Raw genomic sequence first — 18105 nt, 5'->3', positions numbered from 1 at the left:
ACACATTTATGCATGTACTTGGTATTCCATTTAAATAATCATACAGATAATTCCTCTTACAAAATTACTTTATCAGCAAGGCATTTGGTCTGATAAAATAATTCTAACCTTCCATGGAAGAGCTTCTATTTCTACCCAATAATCATGAATAAGGAAATGAATTAGACTCTTAAAACCCAAAGGACTTAAATGCCATTAGTACTTCAACAATCACCAATAAATTCAGGAAATGCAACGTAAAGCACTAACTGCAAATGCAGGTTTTATGGTTTTCTTCAAAATCATAGCAGAGATGTCAATGTCCTGTGCAAATCATTCTTTTAAATGTATTGCTGGTTGTTGATTACTGCCACAACCTTATCATGATTCAGTATTACTTTATTTGTATCAGTCATTTACAATAAGAGGACAGACAGGATTATTTATCAGATTGTCATTTTGGCAAGGTATGTTCACAATATATCCCCAAACCTGATGGTGTGGAGTAACTCACTTGTCTAACAGATCGCATTTAACAGCCATGAGGATGGCTAAGAACTATCTTTAACAACAGTGTTCTAATATGCATACTTGCTCAGGTACCACAAATACATGGTTGTTCCTTTATTGTTCAGTGTGTTGCTCATGTTGAAATCCTGAGGTCCACCAGGAGTGATGATGGGCAGCAGAACAGCTGGCCTTCCCTTCAGGTCCCTCTGATTTTTCGTCACAGGAATTGTATGAATGGTAGATTCCCAACACCGCAGCAAAAATTATTATTGCAGCCACTACAAGCCATACCACATTCCAGTGTTTACACAGTTTGGGGTACAGTATATGTAAATAATTAATGATGACTTCAAGTCTGCTGTAAAATTAAAAGAAAACTGTTATATATGAATCATATGCAAATTTATTATTTTAACCTTTTCAATTTCAGATGTTTCATAGATGTATGGTGCACCATCTTTCTTCTGAATAGAAACACCTTGTCAAAGAAAAATCAGACTGACTACTAAGTTCTTTTAAGAAGAGCTGTACACTCAGATATGGGTGATATTTGCAAGATGGCTGATGACTGTAAACTCGACTTCTATTTCTCCCACCTGTCAACTGGCAAATCTCAGAGCTTGATATATGATGTAAAATTCCACAGTGTTCATAGCTTGCTCAACTAAACTAAATATTAGAATATGTTGTTACGGGTATTTCTCGAGCCAGCTCAACAGCATCAGTGAGCGAAGGCCGAGCCTGGGAGAAGGAGAGAGTTATGCTTGTTGGCAGAAAGCCATGGGAGTAAGAAGTGAAGCAAAACACAGTGGTCTGTTTCAGCAGCTGTTTGTAAAAAAGTTTAGTCTTTGGCCTTGTAGATAAGAAAGTTGCTAAAGTTGCTATGTCTGTAATAGTTAAAAAATGCTGTAATGGAAAATTACTGAAGCTCAGTTACAGGCTGACACATCAGCCTGCTGTAGAGGTATAAAAAGTTTGCTTGATTGTAACAGAGTCTTCGATCCGCATTCGGAGTCCATGCATCAATATGCCACATGTTGTAAACATTTCTTCCCAAGAGTTTCATGACTAGTGAGATGGCTGCCTTTCTGAACATGGCTGAAATCTCAATAACAGATGTTTATAACCATAATGGTTATGGAATGGAAGTGAATTCTTCTGGATCAGGTAAGGATCCCTACCTTAGCTTGGGACTGGACATACTACTTGCTTTGTCCAGCATTCGATTCCTCTCTAATGCAAAAGCCTCTTTGCTTTTAAAATGCAGGAAATTGCAAGTACTTTGAATCAGGTGGTAGAACCACCAAGGAAACTCAATAATTAACTCTAAGAAAAGTTGAAAATTTCAGAAAAGTTTTCCAGCTAGGCATCAAATGCTTCAGATAAGACAATAAGCAGATGATTCAAAAGTCCCCAGTATAGACAAAGAACATTGGGTACAGATGAATGCAATAAACGTGTCACTGCTGAAAGGGAGGAACTCCAGCATAGTGCTGTTCAGCTGCATCTACACAGCTTCCAGAGGGAGCAAGCACCTGCCTGTCCAAGTCAGAGCAAGTCCAACATAGCTGAGGAGCTTGTCTTAATCTGCATTCACCTTGTAGATGTACTGAAAGACTCACCTGTGAAGACTCTCTGGGAATGACATATGGCACAAACATGGGCATCAGATTCCTGAAGTACAACTTTCATGAGACAATGCATGCTTACTGAGACATATATTCTGGCATCTAAAGAACTTTTGTGGAATATTTTTTACCTCAAATGAAAACCAAATCCCCTCAAGATGAAGCATCTTGAGGTCAACATACAATTTCAGTTAAAAATAAAAATTTTTGCATTTTGCAACTATGTTATCTCAGAATTTGCCTTTCTGAGAAAATATTGTTATGTCAAATATGATTTCCTAGATCAGAAGAAAACATGTCAAGATAATAGTGTAACACATTTGGTTGAGTACCACAAATAGAAAAAAGTGGCTCCTCTTGCATGGACATATTACACCAGTGTCTCACCTGCTTTTCAGGTTTTTTATCTCATCTTCATTTTCACTTTCTTCATGTTCATCATGACTTTCTTTTGGTGTCTCTTCATCTTCTTCCTTCAGTTCCTGAAGTTCTTTGGTTTTCTTCAAGCCTTCCTGATACCTTTAAGACACAAAACATTTTTCTTAGTATAGTACACTGTATAAGCCTATTCTCATGTAATGAAAAATTAGCTTTGTGTTTTACTACATGCACTAAAACACAAATAGCACTGCTGCAGCACTTGGTCAAGAGTAAAAATTAGCTAAAGACCACGACTATGGCACAATCACAGCCATCCTTTCTGAACAGATTATATTAGCTCTGTTACCAAACTTACCATCTTGAAAAAGAGGTTATAGTCCTCAGTTTTGTAAGTTCACAACTTTTGTCTACTGTAAAGGAGTTGGTAAGCATTTCTCTATTGTTTTTCAATCATTTTGAACACCCTCTAGATATTTGTTTTTCCTGGAGAATAAATGCACATCAATGCTAAATATAAATGGCTTGTTGGATTCTGCAGGAGAGGATCAAAACTTTTGTCTCACTCTTCACATAGTATGAAGTTTTTCACTTGACATTCAGAAACCAATCCCAAAGCTGTTAATCACCCCAAAACACACTGTGTGACGCAAACAACACAAGTTTACTGCAAGAGCTGATACTTACTCTTTACTTATTTCCATGTACACTTTTCATAATAAACATTTTAGAAAGTTGTTTTGGATTATCTTATCATGAAGCTGAACACTACTGACATAAGAACACCCACCCAACTCAGAATGTCTGATATAACTGCTCTCCCACAGTTTGGCTAACATTAATAAAGGATAAAAGTGAACAGCTACAATGCAAACAATGAGTGAAGCTCACTCGCATTGTTTCCCACATTGCTTCAATTATGACCATCTTCTAGGAGCTCATATCAATTATGTCACTCATTTTGCATTTAAAATTACATTATAAAAACATGTCCTCATCTGATAGCACATATTTACAGATCTAGTTTACATAAAATATTCCCACCCTTTGTTATATGCTTCCTCTTCTATCTTGGCTTTAGTTTCAGGATTGATCTCTTCCAAACCACTCTGTGTCAGCACAGAAGTAGAAGTTTCACAGTCGGGTTCTCCATTAGTCTTTCCACTGCCAAGACAAAAGAAATAGACAAATAGAAAATACCACCACTGAAATGTATTGTATTTGCAGTATACTAGTGAACAAGAACAATCATATGCAATTTTGTGACTCCTAATTTTTCTTCCTTAATGTACATCAGAGAAATGCCTTTCAAAAGAAAGAAATGAAACACTAAGCAATATTTTAGTTTCAAAATGTTATAATTTAAGAATAGTAATTAATATGTTTCTAAGGTATTAAAACTTGCATTTTGTTTCTTCTTCAAAAAAGAAAAGAAAGAAGCATTTGTTTCCTGGCTTATCCACAGAATTTATTTGCTATTCTTGAAAACATTTCCCTCAACTTTCTAAAAATCACCTTAGAAATTGTAGCCTGCTATGCCACAGGAAAATAATAGTAAGAACACCAAGTACTAATTTAACAAAACATTTTTCTTGCCTTTTAAGTACTCCCCTCTGCTGATTTTATAAGCTGAACTGATGCACATATTAAAAAAAATACAAACACATACATAGTTTTTGTCACTAAAATTTTTCTTAAGTAAAAGCTTTGAGCATTTTGCCTAAAGATAAGCCATTGTATATTGCTCTCTTTCTGCAGTGCTTACCTGTCCTTATTTATTTAAGTCTGGGATAAAGAGTTTAAGTGATTCAGACATCACTTAGCAAATCTATCAAAGTCAAGGTTTAATAAGCTCAACAGGGTAATTCATTTTAACTTCTAGAATCTAACTCTTGCTGTAGGCCTTATTTTTCTGGCACTAAAATCAATACCAGAATAATTTATTCTTATTGACATCATCTGTGGGCAATGGATTTTCTCTCAAGAAGTTATATTAACACTAGACATTATTTTCTCTTGGACTTTAAACAAACCATGAGCATAAGCTTGAAGTGCTTAAATATACATAACTCTGCTGAACTATGTAATTTTACACTACTATAGCAGTTAGCCCATGCATACATACTTATGGTCAAACTTGAATTTCAAGTTCTACTTATGTTACTTGATAACATGGTTTGTTTTCTTAAGATCCAGTAAGAAATACAGATAAGGTTTTTGTTGTTGTTGTTTTCAGAATTTCTGTACAGTTTCAAAAGATGGTCTAAATATTGCAGAGTTCTGTTGAATTGTAACAACTAGCACCATAGTTCACTGTTTTTGTTTTCCCAATCGTTGCATATTTTCAGCACAGAGACAAAACAAAGACATAAGATAAATTTTGTCCTGCCTCAGCACTAATCTAAAATACATGAAATTCAACCGTCTGTACTGATGTGAGATTTACATATTTTAAGACTTTAAATTTGCATGTTTAAAGCATCCTAAAAAACTTAAGTTAAATTAGTATTGCAGATATTTTATCGTGATATTGTAAACAGTCTAAACGACGAAAGAGGTAGTAATAGTAGCAACAACAACAAAAATCAATGTGATGTTTTAGTAAGTTTTACTTCTGAAACATAAGCAAGCAACTTCCTTAGAATGTGCAACATTTCCTGAAAGAGATAAGTATGTGGAAAAGTGTTTGACAATTTTTTTTTTTTTTGCTTTCTAGGCTGATTATATATATGAATAAGGTATATACACATTTGGGTTTGCAAATGCAAGAGTACCTGTATCCATAATGCCAACTGTTTACAAAGACCTTGTAGAACAGCTTGAGTATGCCTTCTATTCTCATTCCAGTCTCACATGTTTTCATATTGCCCACCTTTGTATTCTGTTACTGCAGGTGCTTTACATTTCAATAACTTGTATAAAATTAAATCAGTTGTCTACATGAATTTTACTTAAAAGTTCATTCCATAAATGTGTAGATGCACATGCTTTCCTGCAGAGCAATTCTTTGCTTTCCTTGTTCATATAACTATTATTTTGCTCCAAAAGTAGTACTATTTAAACCCATAGAATGACTAATGGAACTATTATGGAAAATTTTGAGAAGTTGTGGCAGTCTGGTGAAGTTCCCGCTGATTGGAAAAGGGGAAACATAACTCCCATTTTTAAAAAGGGAAAAAAGGAAGACCCAGGGAACTATAGGCCAGTCAGTCTCACCTCTATGCCTGGCAAGATCATGGAGCAGATCCTCCTGCTAAGGCACATGGAAGATAAGGAGGTGATTGGTGACAGCCAACACGGCTTCACTAGGGGCAAATTGTGCCTGACAAATTTGGTGGCCTTCTATGATGAGGTTACAGCATTGGCAGATAGGGGAAGAGCAACTGACATCATCTCCCTGGACTTGTGCAAAGCATTTGACGCTGTCCCACAAACATCAAACATGGATTTGACAGATGGACCACTCGGTGGATAAGGAATTGGCTGGATGGTTGCATTCAGATAGTTGCGGTCAATGGCTCAATGTCCAAGTGGAGACCGATGATGAATGGCATTCCTCAGGGGTCATGACTGGGACCTGTGCTGTTTAACATCTCTGTCGGCGACATGGTCAATGGGATTGAGTGCACCCTCAGCAAGTTTGCTGACGACACCAAGCTGTGTAGTGCAGTTGACATGCTGGAGAGAAGGGATGCCATCCACAGGATCCTTGACAAGCTTGAGAGGTGGGCCCATGTGAACCCCATGAAGTTCAACAAGGCCAAACGTAGGGTCCTGTACATGGGTCGGGGCAGTCCCAAGCACAAACACAGGCTGAGAGGAGAATAGATTGAGACCAGCCATGAAGAGAAGGACTTGGGGGTGCTGGTTGATGAGAAGCTCAACATGACCCAGCAATGTGCGCTGGCAGCCCAGAAACCCAACCCAATCCTGGGCTACATCAAAAGCAGTGTGACCAGCAGGTCCAGGGAGGTGATTCTCCCCCTCTACTCTGCTCTCATGAGGCCCTGCCTGGAGTACTGCCTTCAGCTTTGGGGCCTCCAACACAAAAAGGACATGGACCAGTTGGAGCGAGTCCAGAGGAGGGGCACGAAGATGATCTGAGGGCTGGAGCACCTCTCCTGTGAGGACAGGCGGAGAGAGTTGGGGTTGTTCAGCCTGGAGAAGAGAAGGCTCTGGGGAGACCTTAGAGCAGCCTTCCAATACCTAAAGGGGCCTACAACAAAGCTGGGGAGGGACTTTTTACAAGGGCATGTAGGGATAGGACAAGGGGCCATGGCTTTCAACTGGAAGAGGGAAGATTTAGATGAGATATTAGGAAGAAATTCTTCACTGTGAGGGTGGTGAGGCACTGGAGCATGTTGCCCAGAGAAGCTGTGGCTGCCCGATCCCTGGAAGTGTTCAAGGCCAGGTTGGATGGGGCTTTGAGCAACCTGGTCTGGTGGAAGGTGTCCCTGTCCATGGCAGGGGGGTTGGAACGAGATGATGTTTAAGGTCCTTTCCAACCAAACCATCCTATGATTCTATGAAAATGGATAACAACAGCATACCTTAATCCAGCCATGACATTTACACTAATGGTAATTAATATAGAGCCAAAAAGGCAAATGCTTTAATGAAAAATATTCTTGCAATTTATAGGTACTAGAAAAATAGAGATATTGAGGTATTTGCTTGTTACCAAGCTAATAAAAAAAAGCTCTATCCTGTCTCTATTTTTTTTATTTTAAAATGCACACTTCTCTAGCTGTTATAAATAAAATCTCAGGTTGTTAAAACTAAAATCTCAAACCTAATGCTTTAATTCAGCTGAATGTTCAACTAATTTTACACTAAAAAAAGAATTACTACTCAATTTAATAATTGTTTGGACTTCTGCAAAATTTCAATGATGTAATATTATGGTAAGTTATACTCTTGAATTTCATATACTTATGTTGATTCATATAAATTAAAAAACCTACATGCCACTGGATATCATAGTATTTCAAAATATGATTCTTACCAGCTAGCCACATGTTGAAAAGGCAAAGGCAGAACACAAACTTCTATTACTTGGATAGTCAAGGACTATTCATACCCAGGGTTGAACATGGTCAACTTTAGATACAGCATGAATTTGTCCCAGGAAATATATTTAAAAAAAAAAAAAAAGCCACATGCATTTTATGTAATACTCTTAGTTTTGTCAAGTTCTGAAGGCAGGCCTACTCAAATGTGTAAATGTTTAATCCTCTGCTGCATTTTTTACTTTATGAGTTCTAATGATCATAGCAGGTTCGATTCAGTTCTGAGATACTGCTTGTAAACGCTTCGAACATGAACAATATGATGGTGACAGAGTAAAATACAGTTACCAGATCATGAATCAACCTAAGCCAATATTGTGTCACTGATTTCAATACCTTATGCCTTGGTATAACTTCCATTAGGAAAGATAGTAATCATATAATTTTCATTTCATTCTAGGATTTAATAAGTAATGAGATGACCTAGAAAAAAAACTCACTTTTCTAAAAGTGCTGGCAGAACAGGAGTAGACGTTAGATTGCTCCTTCCATTACTAGGTGATTCAGACTGTAAGTGAAAAACAGCAATAAATGTTACATCCATGAATTAATTTCAAATGAAAAGAGAAGGCTCCAGGGAGACCTTAGAGCAGCCTTCCAGTACCTAAAGGAGCCTACAACAAAGCTGGGGAGGGACTCTTTACAAAGGCAGGTAGGGATAGGACAAGGGGCCATGGCTTTAAACTGGAAGAGGGAAGATTTAGATTAGATATTAGGAAGAAATTTTTCACCGTGAGGGTAGTGAGGCACTGGAACAGGTTGCCCAGAAAAGCTGTGGATGCCTCATCCCTGGAAGTGTTCAAGACCAGGTTGGATGGGGCTTTGAGCAATTGACTCTACATAATAACTAAATTGCACAAACACTGTTTTCTTAAAACTAAAATGGATTTAGCTTCTCAGCAAAACCCCTCATTTAAATAGCCCTACATTTTTAACAGAAACCTGCATAATTTTCAGGTTATATGCCATCATAGCTCATCTCTGAACACTTGGTATGCCTTGCAGTTTTCCTCCAAAGCATTTATATAGGTTTACTAGGTTCAGATTAGATTCTCATTTAATTTATTAAAATTTTATGAACAAAAAGTCAAGGTAGAGACTGATAGCCCCTCTAATCCCAGATCATCAGAGAACATCTAAATTTCTACCACATACATTTCTGTATATTAATTACATGTTTTTCTGTTTAGTGGACTTTTTGGCAATGAAGAGAAGCAGTCCCATCAACTTCTACAGTTTCTAGTTAAAATTTCTCTCCTACAGCGGACAACTATTTTTACTACTTCTTTCCAGTATGTTACTACAGATTAAAAGGCAAATTGCCTCAACTAATGTCTAATGCCTCTGAATCAACAGCTAGCCTTATTCAGCTCTGTGTCCAAAGAGATCATTTATGGAGGCAGATTCTTAAGGCATACGTCCTTACACAACAGGAATTACCTTTGTCCATTCCCTTCAGTAGGATGGAGTCAAAACAAGTTAAACCAATGAAAAGGCTTACATTTTTTTAGTGACTGTGGCTTAACCCTATGCAAAGTGGTTTAGACAAAAAGTAGTATCTTTAAAATGTGAATTTTACTTACCAGGGATGGCATTGAAGGTATAGGTGAAGCTGTTGGTGACTGACCAGGAATGTTTAAGGAGTTAAATTTAGGAACAACAGCAACACTGACTCTCCTCCGAGGCATATTCTGTGAGAAACAACATTATTTTTTTTCCTATCATAGAACAAGATAGACTGAAGAACAATTCTACAAGTTAATAGGTGTGGCAAAGATGTAGGTTAATGTCCCTTGAGGGAGAGTTGGGAGCAAAATTAAGATAAATGGCTGTTAGCGCTGTGGTTTTCCCCAAAACTTCCTCTAGTACTGTCTGGTATGGCAAGTGCTTAGTGTGAAATGAGGTGTTGTACAGGGATGCTACTCTTTTCCCTCCACACTGAAAGTCCAATAGTGTAAGTCACGCAACAGGTGTGTTCTGAGTTGATATTGTCAGTTCTTATTAGAGGCTATCATCTTCGGTTAAACAAGAGGTATAACAACACTGGGAAAAGTGCCAGTGACACAATGACTGGAAAATAATGAAGTTACACATGAAACTCTTCTCTTGCTATGTACCCATTATGATATACTGTGTCTACTATGATATATTAATTATTTTTAAACCTAAGTATAACTTACAGAAACAATAACATCTGTTCCCTCTGCAAAAGAACAGAGCCTTCTCCTCCACCCTTGAGTTGTTAGATATCGTTAGATATCTATCTAGCATCATATGACATTGCTTATATTTCCCAAAGACCATGGAAATTCTTGATATGATAAACACATGCTAGCTGTACACAGTATATTCTAGTTCAACTACAGAACATGTAAGTTTTTGCTGTCATTAGGTAAGTAGCCAAATGCTTCATCCTATGATATACACCCAGTAAAATCTACACTTCCAACTGAGTAAAAGATCAAAGCACTTACAGCATCTAACAGCTTCATCTTAGTGCATATCCAAACACTTCTAAGATTCTGCTCTAGATAACTTTACAGGAAAGGAATTAAACACAGATTTAGAAAATATATAGGAGTGACCTACTCCATGATCCTGATTCTAGACAAAACCAACTATACCTATTCATTAACGACAAAGGTTTATCTAATGTGCTCCTGAAAAACTATACTGGGGAGTCTGCACCCATGTTAGGCAGTTCATTCTAGGGTTTTGGGCTTTCCCCCCCCACACACACTTTGTTATTTGGAATTGTACTTGTCCTTGTTAAACTTCATCTTTTATTAGGACCTCTGTTTCAACTTATTTGGTTCTCATTCTGAAATCCAGACTTGACCTCAGCAATTCTTTCTATCCAGCACTCAGAGATTGCAGGAATAAACTAATCCTAAATAACTACAATCCAAGCAAATAAAAGTAGGAAAAGAAATAGCAGACTGAATATAATGCCTCTTACCACCAGATTTCATAATGGTCACATTGGGTCCTGGCTCTCCCAAATCACTGGTTGTTATAGGAATTTTTGTAATAAACTTGATCTCCAATACTTAGAAGTTTTGCAGAAATGGAACACTGGCCTTGTTAAAGTTATTAATTGGTCAAGCCAAAACAATCTGAGATAATCCCTCACTCTGCATGCTTTGTCAAACCAAACAAGATACTTTGATGCTAACTGAAAAAGGAGACCCACTTAAAAATAACTGCTTACATCTAATGTACTCTGAACATGATATAATTCTTAAGATAATAAAAACAGTATGATCATGGAATCCCAAATCATATAGTAAGTTTTGATCCAATGTTCAGCTTCCTCACTGAGGAAATAGAATAAAGCACCTAAGGACCTAAGTTATTCTCTGGAGCACAGGTATGTGTCATGGAATACAATTACTCTTAAACAAATAGGTCCCTTTATTATTTATAGCTTCACAGCAAGCATTATCATTATTGCACAAAGTCATACTTAATCATGTATCCAAAATTACAAAATACTTGCACTAAATTACATGAACAATACTGAGAATTTATCAGCACTATGTTTTGAATACAGCCTCTAAAACACAGTGTATGTAGACAGAAATTTCACTACATAAAATGTTCACTTAATTTTCTTTATATTGTAGAAATACCTTTCCAACAGTGAGAGACATGGATCTAGATGAACGAGGTACTCCATCTTCTGCATAAAAACAGTAGATAAAGAACAGTCTTAGACTATATGAATATCTGTAAATAATATTAAATAGAGCCCTTGCTTGTATTACAAACTCAGATATAGTATATTTATACAAGGTCTGTAGTGACTGCATATTTATCTGTCATACAGTTCTGGTCTCAATTACACCTGCAGAAGAAATTTGAAATAATTGCAAAAAATTGAACCATTACTGTTTTTACTGAGATCAGGCAAAAGCCCACTATTTGCCTCCATATACAAGTTTTTGCAAAAGAAAATACTCATATTTCAGTTTCCAACAAACTAGGAAAGATAAGGTTGCAAAAAGAAAAAAAAAAACACTTTTTAATAATGAAATTTTGCCATCATCTATCATCTAAGAGGTAGTTGCGTTAAAACTGTGCAAGCTACGCATATGTGCAAGAGGCCAACGAAAATGTCATCAGATCTCATCAGAATTTGGTAGGTGATAGTGATTTTAAATTACTGTATTATAGCACAAAGTATGGCTTATAAGAAATAAGTTAACTGTTATATCTATATCTTTTTGAAATCTACTCCTGTAGATCAGAACTTCATGAACAGGTTTCATGATACTTCACTTTTTATGATTAATAGCACCAATATCTCTCTGTACAGAGGCAAGACAAGCCCTTAAATTTTTGTTTGTTTGATTGATTTTTTACCAGATGCACCATAGCTTCTGCTGGAATTCTGATTGGCAAGTTTCTTGAACTCCATTAGTTCAGCATGATCCTTTTCATACGTTCTTTTCAGATTTTCCACATACTGCATCATTACTTCTGTTGCCTTTGACATACGCTTCTCCTAAGGAAGAAAAGAGGCGAATACTCAAATAACCTCTACACTTCTTAAACAAATCATTTGCTTCTGTGTGTATGCTCCCTGTCAGGGCTAAATCTGGAATAGTTGTTCTTAAAGAAATATAGGTACCTTCATGACTGAAAATTCCTAAGCTAATGCATTCATAAATATCCACAGAATACCATAATTTATTTTGTCATATATTTATACAGTCTCCCTGTGTGCCTATCTTATTAGTTATGTGGTATACGTACGTTTGTTTTCAAACCCTCAAAGGTCTTAGTCATTGGCATCAGTCTAGTTACTTTAGTGGGCAAAGGCAACAGTCTTGAATCTGGGAGAGTATTGCTGTGTTCTCATTTATACTTGCTCTGTTCTTATACTGTTCTTTATAGCTGTCTGACTAAGCTATAGGTGACTGAACTAGATGAGCTTTTTGACCCAGAAAAGTTTTCTTATTCATGCTGCAGTGATTTTAAGTAAGTTTCTTGTGATGCAGCTATAGTTCTGAATAATATATATGCTCCTATTGTACGGCTGTTGAATAGCTTCATGGGTAACCTTCTGTTCAAATTCTATTTCCAGACTGAAATGGTGTCTTATCTGACACTACAATAAACATCTTTAATCTGTCAAAATGGCAAATAGAATTCAAAGGGCTAATATAACCTCCAGCTATGGCTGAAAGAGAGAAAGAGTGAACATGCACAGCCAGGATACGTATTAGACACCAGGATGTTCTTACCTGGCGAACGGCTCCAACCATCTCAGCACGACTAGACAGTCTAGCAGCTAAACGCCGCAGAACAGCAATATCCTCCAATAGCTTCTGATAAGCTTCTCTGTGTTCATAGTGATGCCATAAGTGAGCTGAAGACTGAAGTGAAAATACACTAGCTTTATCATCATGTCTTGCCACTTTTAGTTCAGATGAAGTAGCCTGAGCCACAGAAGTGGGGAAGAGATGTCTAGGCAGAACTGCTCATGGACAAATTAGCCCCAGAGGAGTGCCATCACTACTGCCATCCATAACCTAGAGAGTGCTGCTGCTCTGTTTCAGAATGGTGCTTCACTGCATACTGCAGGCACACCTTTCAAGGAATTAAAGAGGGCTAAACACATTTGCAATACTTTTCATTTTGAAATTAATGATGAAACTTGCCTCGCTATGTGTGAAGTTTACAAATGCCAAGTTTATTTGAACTAGTGATTACAAATGATTGCTGAAACACAAAGGACATTTTAATTCGCTGGGCACAAGCTGTTAAAAAGGCCATTTATGTTCTTTCAGTTCCATGATACTTCACTTATTTGGAAAATAAGACATTATAGTCTCAAGGATTAGAAACGCAAGAGAGTAATAAAAAATAATATGGCCTGTAAATAAAATGGCAATTGCAATTTTTTAAACCATTTTTTGTCAATCAATACACACATTTATGCACTGGATTAATATAATCACTTTGATAGTTCAGATTAATACTGAAAAACATCAAAGCATATAACTTCCTTGGGATTAGTTACCAAAAGCAAGAGTGAATTTAGATGTTATATTAGCCAAAGCCTTAGTGATGTTATATTAGCCAAAGCCAAAACCTCTTCACTGAATGAGTTTTCTGTTTTCAGAAAAGTTTGATTTGAGAAAACCCAATACAATTTAGTTCAGACTTCCAGGCAGACTTTGTGATGCTGGATGATTCCTATATTCTTAAAGTGTATTTTCAGGATGCACCAGTTTTGGCTTTGAGGTTGTCTTAAGTAATTAATCACTGTGTTGCTGTTCACACAATTCTCCCTCTGACCAGCTGCATTGTGCCCTTGTTCTCTGCAACCCCTCACTTATATTACTGCAAGAGTCAGTCAATGTATTGAAATGATGTGTAAAAAGAATAACCTCTCCTCCTCCTCTTTTCCTCCCCTCCTTCGAAAGAAAGGAGTTATGTGCAGTAACTTTTTGAGTAGAGTAATCTGAGAAATTGCATTTGTAGTGCAAACCTTTGGTGCAGAAACACAGCCAAGGGACTGATGAATCTGGTGCAATGACAATTGCAACAATAAAAAATTCTTAAACTTATTTATCACTGAAGCTAGTGTGACAATAAATTGCAGCCAAAATTTGACTGCAAGACCCAAGAAGGCATAAGGGAATCTGTTTGAGAAAAATATTCACAGAATTTAAGATTTTCAGGTTTTTCTTGGCAACTGTAACTTGCTTATTTTCTTGAACAAATCTGAAGTTTATGTAAGTCAGCTTTCTCTTGAAGTTGGGTTTTTGAATAAAACATCAATTATCACAAGATTGATTAAAAAAAAATCATGAAGACTGGTAAAACTGTCATTGACCCATATAACGTGTCTGTCCTACAGAAATGAAGATAACCTCCCACTGAAGTAGGAACAAGTCTAGGTCTAATATGATACAGATTATACAGAAGCGTCACTTCATTTAATTGCTGGTTAGTTTATTCCATTGTATAGAACAAAAACTTTCATATGAATGGCAGTTTCCACTTTGTTATAAATTACATAAAAAAGCCTGTAAAAGCCAGGCAGTAGCATGTGAACTGCATAAAGGAGGAAAAAGCTCATCACATCTGTCCTACGCTGGCAACATGGTTCTCACCACCTAATTAGGGATTCCTAACAGAAATAGATGTCAAATCTAACAGACTAATTGTTTTCAGTTTGAAGTTTACACTATAAAAATGTGTAAGCATACAAAACATTATAATAAATAAACCCCTGAGATTTAATAGTTTTTTTTTCTGCTTGATCTTTAAACAGAGAACAGAGGGAAGAGCAGCAAAACATTGAAAACTTTTTTTTTTCAGGAACAATTAATCTGGAAATGCAGATTTGAAATTCCAGATGAAAAGAAGTAAATATCACAATCTTTTTTTAATTGTATCCTTTCTTACCTGATGATGTTCTTGATAAAGTAAATGGGAGAATCATATGTTCTTCTATTTCTCAAAAGTACAGCAGCACCTCTTTGTAATATGTAAATTGGATCTACAGGTATTTCATTTAACAGCATAGTATCTAAGCATCCCTTCCTTTTTGCACAAAAACGTGCACACATGCACAGCACATAAGGTGACATATCTCACAGATGTATTGGTCATTTGAGCTAAAAAAATCCAGAGAAAGCCAGCAAGAAGGACTGAAAACTACTGCTGATAAAAGAACATCAGGGACAGCTGGAATGAAAGTGTATTCAAGCCCATAACCTGGTCCTGAGATTGCAAGTCTTCCTTAAACAATCCTCGCTGTTTCCTTTCCTGTACCGCCTTCTATTATCTGCAGTTAAGAGGTCTTTCAAGTCACAAATCTCAGGACTCAGGCTTCAGATCATTTCAGTATCTTGCCTAACTGGACACCTCAAATTTACTGCTAAAGGCGGCCTCGCTCGGGAGAGCATGCGTCAAATTGCAGTTCTGAATGCTCTTAGCTTTGTCACAGGCCTATCCCAAAAATTGAACAACAAATTCATAGTATTTATGCCTGAAATCTGCTAGGCATAGGGCAACATCCTCTATGCATTTCCAGCAATGGTGGCCCACTCTAGCAGAAAATGCTGTCTCTACTGTAGAGTGGTAGCCAGCTTTTGGTAAGAAGCTCAAGCAGCAGAAAATGAAGTTTTGGGGCTGAATTTACAATAGGTAGAAACAAGCATAGCCACACATATATTCAAATGCGTGGGCACTTTCATGTACACTATTCAGAAAAAGAATTATTGTTGTTTTCTTACCGTAATGGCTGCTTTAAAGTTTTCCAGTTCTTTCTCAGCATTCTCTTCAGTAAGATTTCTTTCTCTCTCTGCTTGGTTAATTCTAGATTCCAAAGTATAACTATCATTTCTAAAGGCCAAGGAAAGTTGTACGAATACATTCTGTTTGGATTAAAAAAAGCCATTTTTAAATAAGTGTCACAGTAATGTAACTTCCAATAACAACTTATGAACAAGGTATGTGTTTAACAAACTTTGATGCTTAAATAAGTATTGAAACAGAAAACTGAAAATATTTTTTAAATTAGATTGTTTAAAAAACCACTTCTCTTTACTGTTTACTTCCTCTAAAATATGAATACATGTGTTGCTGCCTCTTTTCCTGAATGTTTTTTCTGGGAGATCAGTAGAGCAGAGACACAATGAAGGAAGTAGCCTACCAGAAGTATCAGAATCACAATGGATCTGTTTTCTAGCTGGACTTCCTCCAAGGGTCCCCAAGGTTTTTAAACAGATAGTCTGTGCACAGGAAGTCCAGGGATGAGCTCACCATTAGCATTGTTTTACCTAAGGGATAAACACCTACCACTGAAGCCAGCAAAAGATTAAGTGCTAACAGTTTTATTCTCTTGCACCCTGCTTTTAAAGATTGTTTCTTTCTTTACCAGATACATTATGTCTTAGGATTAATACTTTGCAAAGCAGAAGGCACCAACAGTTCCATTAGAATGGAGATATGTAAATAAAGATCATCTTCTTGACTGGTATGTCAAAAAAAAAAAAAAAAAAAAGAAGAAACAAAGCCAGCAAGCTAAAGAGCAACCTGCAAAAAAATTATTGTCTTGAACTGAAAAATTGAAATTACGTAAACTAACTGCAAGATATCATCAAAAACTGCCCCAAAGTTCCTATTGGCCAATACAAAAATGCAATTTAGCTAATCTATTTTCTAGTCTCATTTAATCTCAATTTTTTTACTACTTTAAGTATATTACAGTAAGTTCCAAAATGAATGTGTATTTTATTATGAATAACGCACAAACAAGTCTTGCTTATTCCTACTCTAAGTCTTTTTACAGTTTATATTGCCTGGGACAATTGTCTGTATTTCATAAAATTGTTAGTTTGAGCTCAATATGTTTTTTTTCTGATAAATATTTTTCGGAAAAAAAAAATATCCCATTACCTGGTTCTAATAACCACCCTTAGACTTACCGTAACCACTTAAAATTGAAGCATATGTCTAAAGTAATGAGTTTGAGAACATACTTACCTCAACTTCTTTTTCAGTAAGTGGAGGGGAGCTAGAAATAGAAGTAGAAAATTCACATTTTCATTAGTTTTGTCTCTAAAACCAAAGCCATTTTAATATTTAATTAAAAAGAATAACAAAAGACATTCTCCCCTTAAATATTTAATGGTTTCTTTTGGTGAAACCAGTATTTAATTAATTCAATTGCACTTGTTATGGCTCAATCCCATGGTTTTTTTCCAAAGCAACTGCACATTATCGCCTAAGTATTGGCAAAAACATACGAAAGTTTCTGGCAACTGCAAATACTGCTATCTGCACTACATTGTGATAAACTGCAAGTAGAAGAGCAAGATAGAAGTTACCCTTTTGGAGTTGTGAATGACTTAAAACACTATACATCAGATTATTATCTTTACCCATTTTCCTTCAGTTAACAGATGAAACCTCATGATGATTATCACAGATGGGCGGAATTCAAAACCCAGCTCACTGTATACTGAACTATCCTGTTTTGGCTGCTAACTTTGCTAGAAGTTAGCTAATAATGATTCTGACCATGATTCTGACACTGACAAAATACATGTTTGAGTTTTATGAGTCTTCCACCACAAGAATGATTACTGACTATATAAAAACTAGAAAAAGTTACCAAAATGCAGTTTCATAGAATACTGTAAAAGAAATGAGATAGACAACATCACATTGCAAGATGTCACTTAAAGGAAGTCATCCCACATGTTTGAATTTACAGGTTCTTACTCCCTGTAATTGTTCCAAAACATCAGAGAGCTATTCAGTTTTATGCAAGTGAATAGAGACGAGAAACATCTGAAAGAAATGACAGGAGCTGTATATAGAAATTCTAGTGGATGCCAGTGATAGGAGTTGTGGTTGACATACCTATCGTGCACTGTGCAGACATGATACTTCCAGAAAATTCAAATATTATTGTAACATTCATTGCACCATTAATCCCAAATATAGAAATCAATGCATCTGGCATCAATGAGCAGCAGATTTTTCTTGTTGGGTAGAATGATATTGATACTTAG

The 18105-nt window shown here is 36.3% G+C and overlaps 1 protein-coding gene across 1 annotated transcript; it reads right to left on the bottom strand.

Annotated features, from left to right (window-relative positions):
• Positions 1 to 603: 603 nt before the first annotated feature.
• On the bottom strand, positions 604 to 17102 carry MRVI1 (murine retrovirus integration site 1 homolog; the record flags this gene model as incomplete). Its single annotated transcript, XM_009710385.1, has 10 exons — positions 604 to 847; positions 2505 to 2636; positions 3540 to 3659; positions 8005 to 8072; positions 9148 to 9255; positions 11197 to 11246; positions 11930 to 12071; positions 12814 to 12945; positions 15820 to 15960; positions 17072 to 17102. Coding segments are annotated over 10 exons (1168 nt in total), but the record flags the coding sequence as incomplete, so codon positions are not given.
• Positions 17103 to 18105: the final 1003 nt, after the last annotated feature.

This window comes from Cariama cristata, unplaced genomic scaffold (assembly GCF_000690535.1).
Source record: "Cariama cristata isolate BGI_N322 unplaced genomic scaffold, ASM69053v1 scaffold20121, whole genome shotgun sequence".
NCBI lineage: Eukaryota > Metazoa > Chordata > Aves > Cariamiformes > Cariamidae > Cariama > Cariama cristata.
This window is presented reverse-complemented; position numbering and strand designations above follow the sequence as displayed.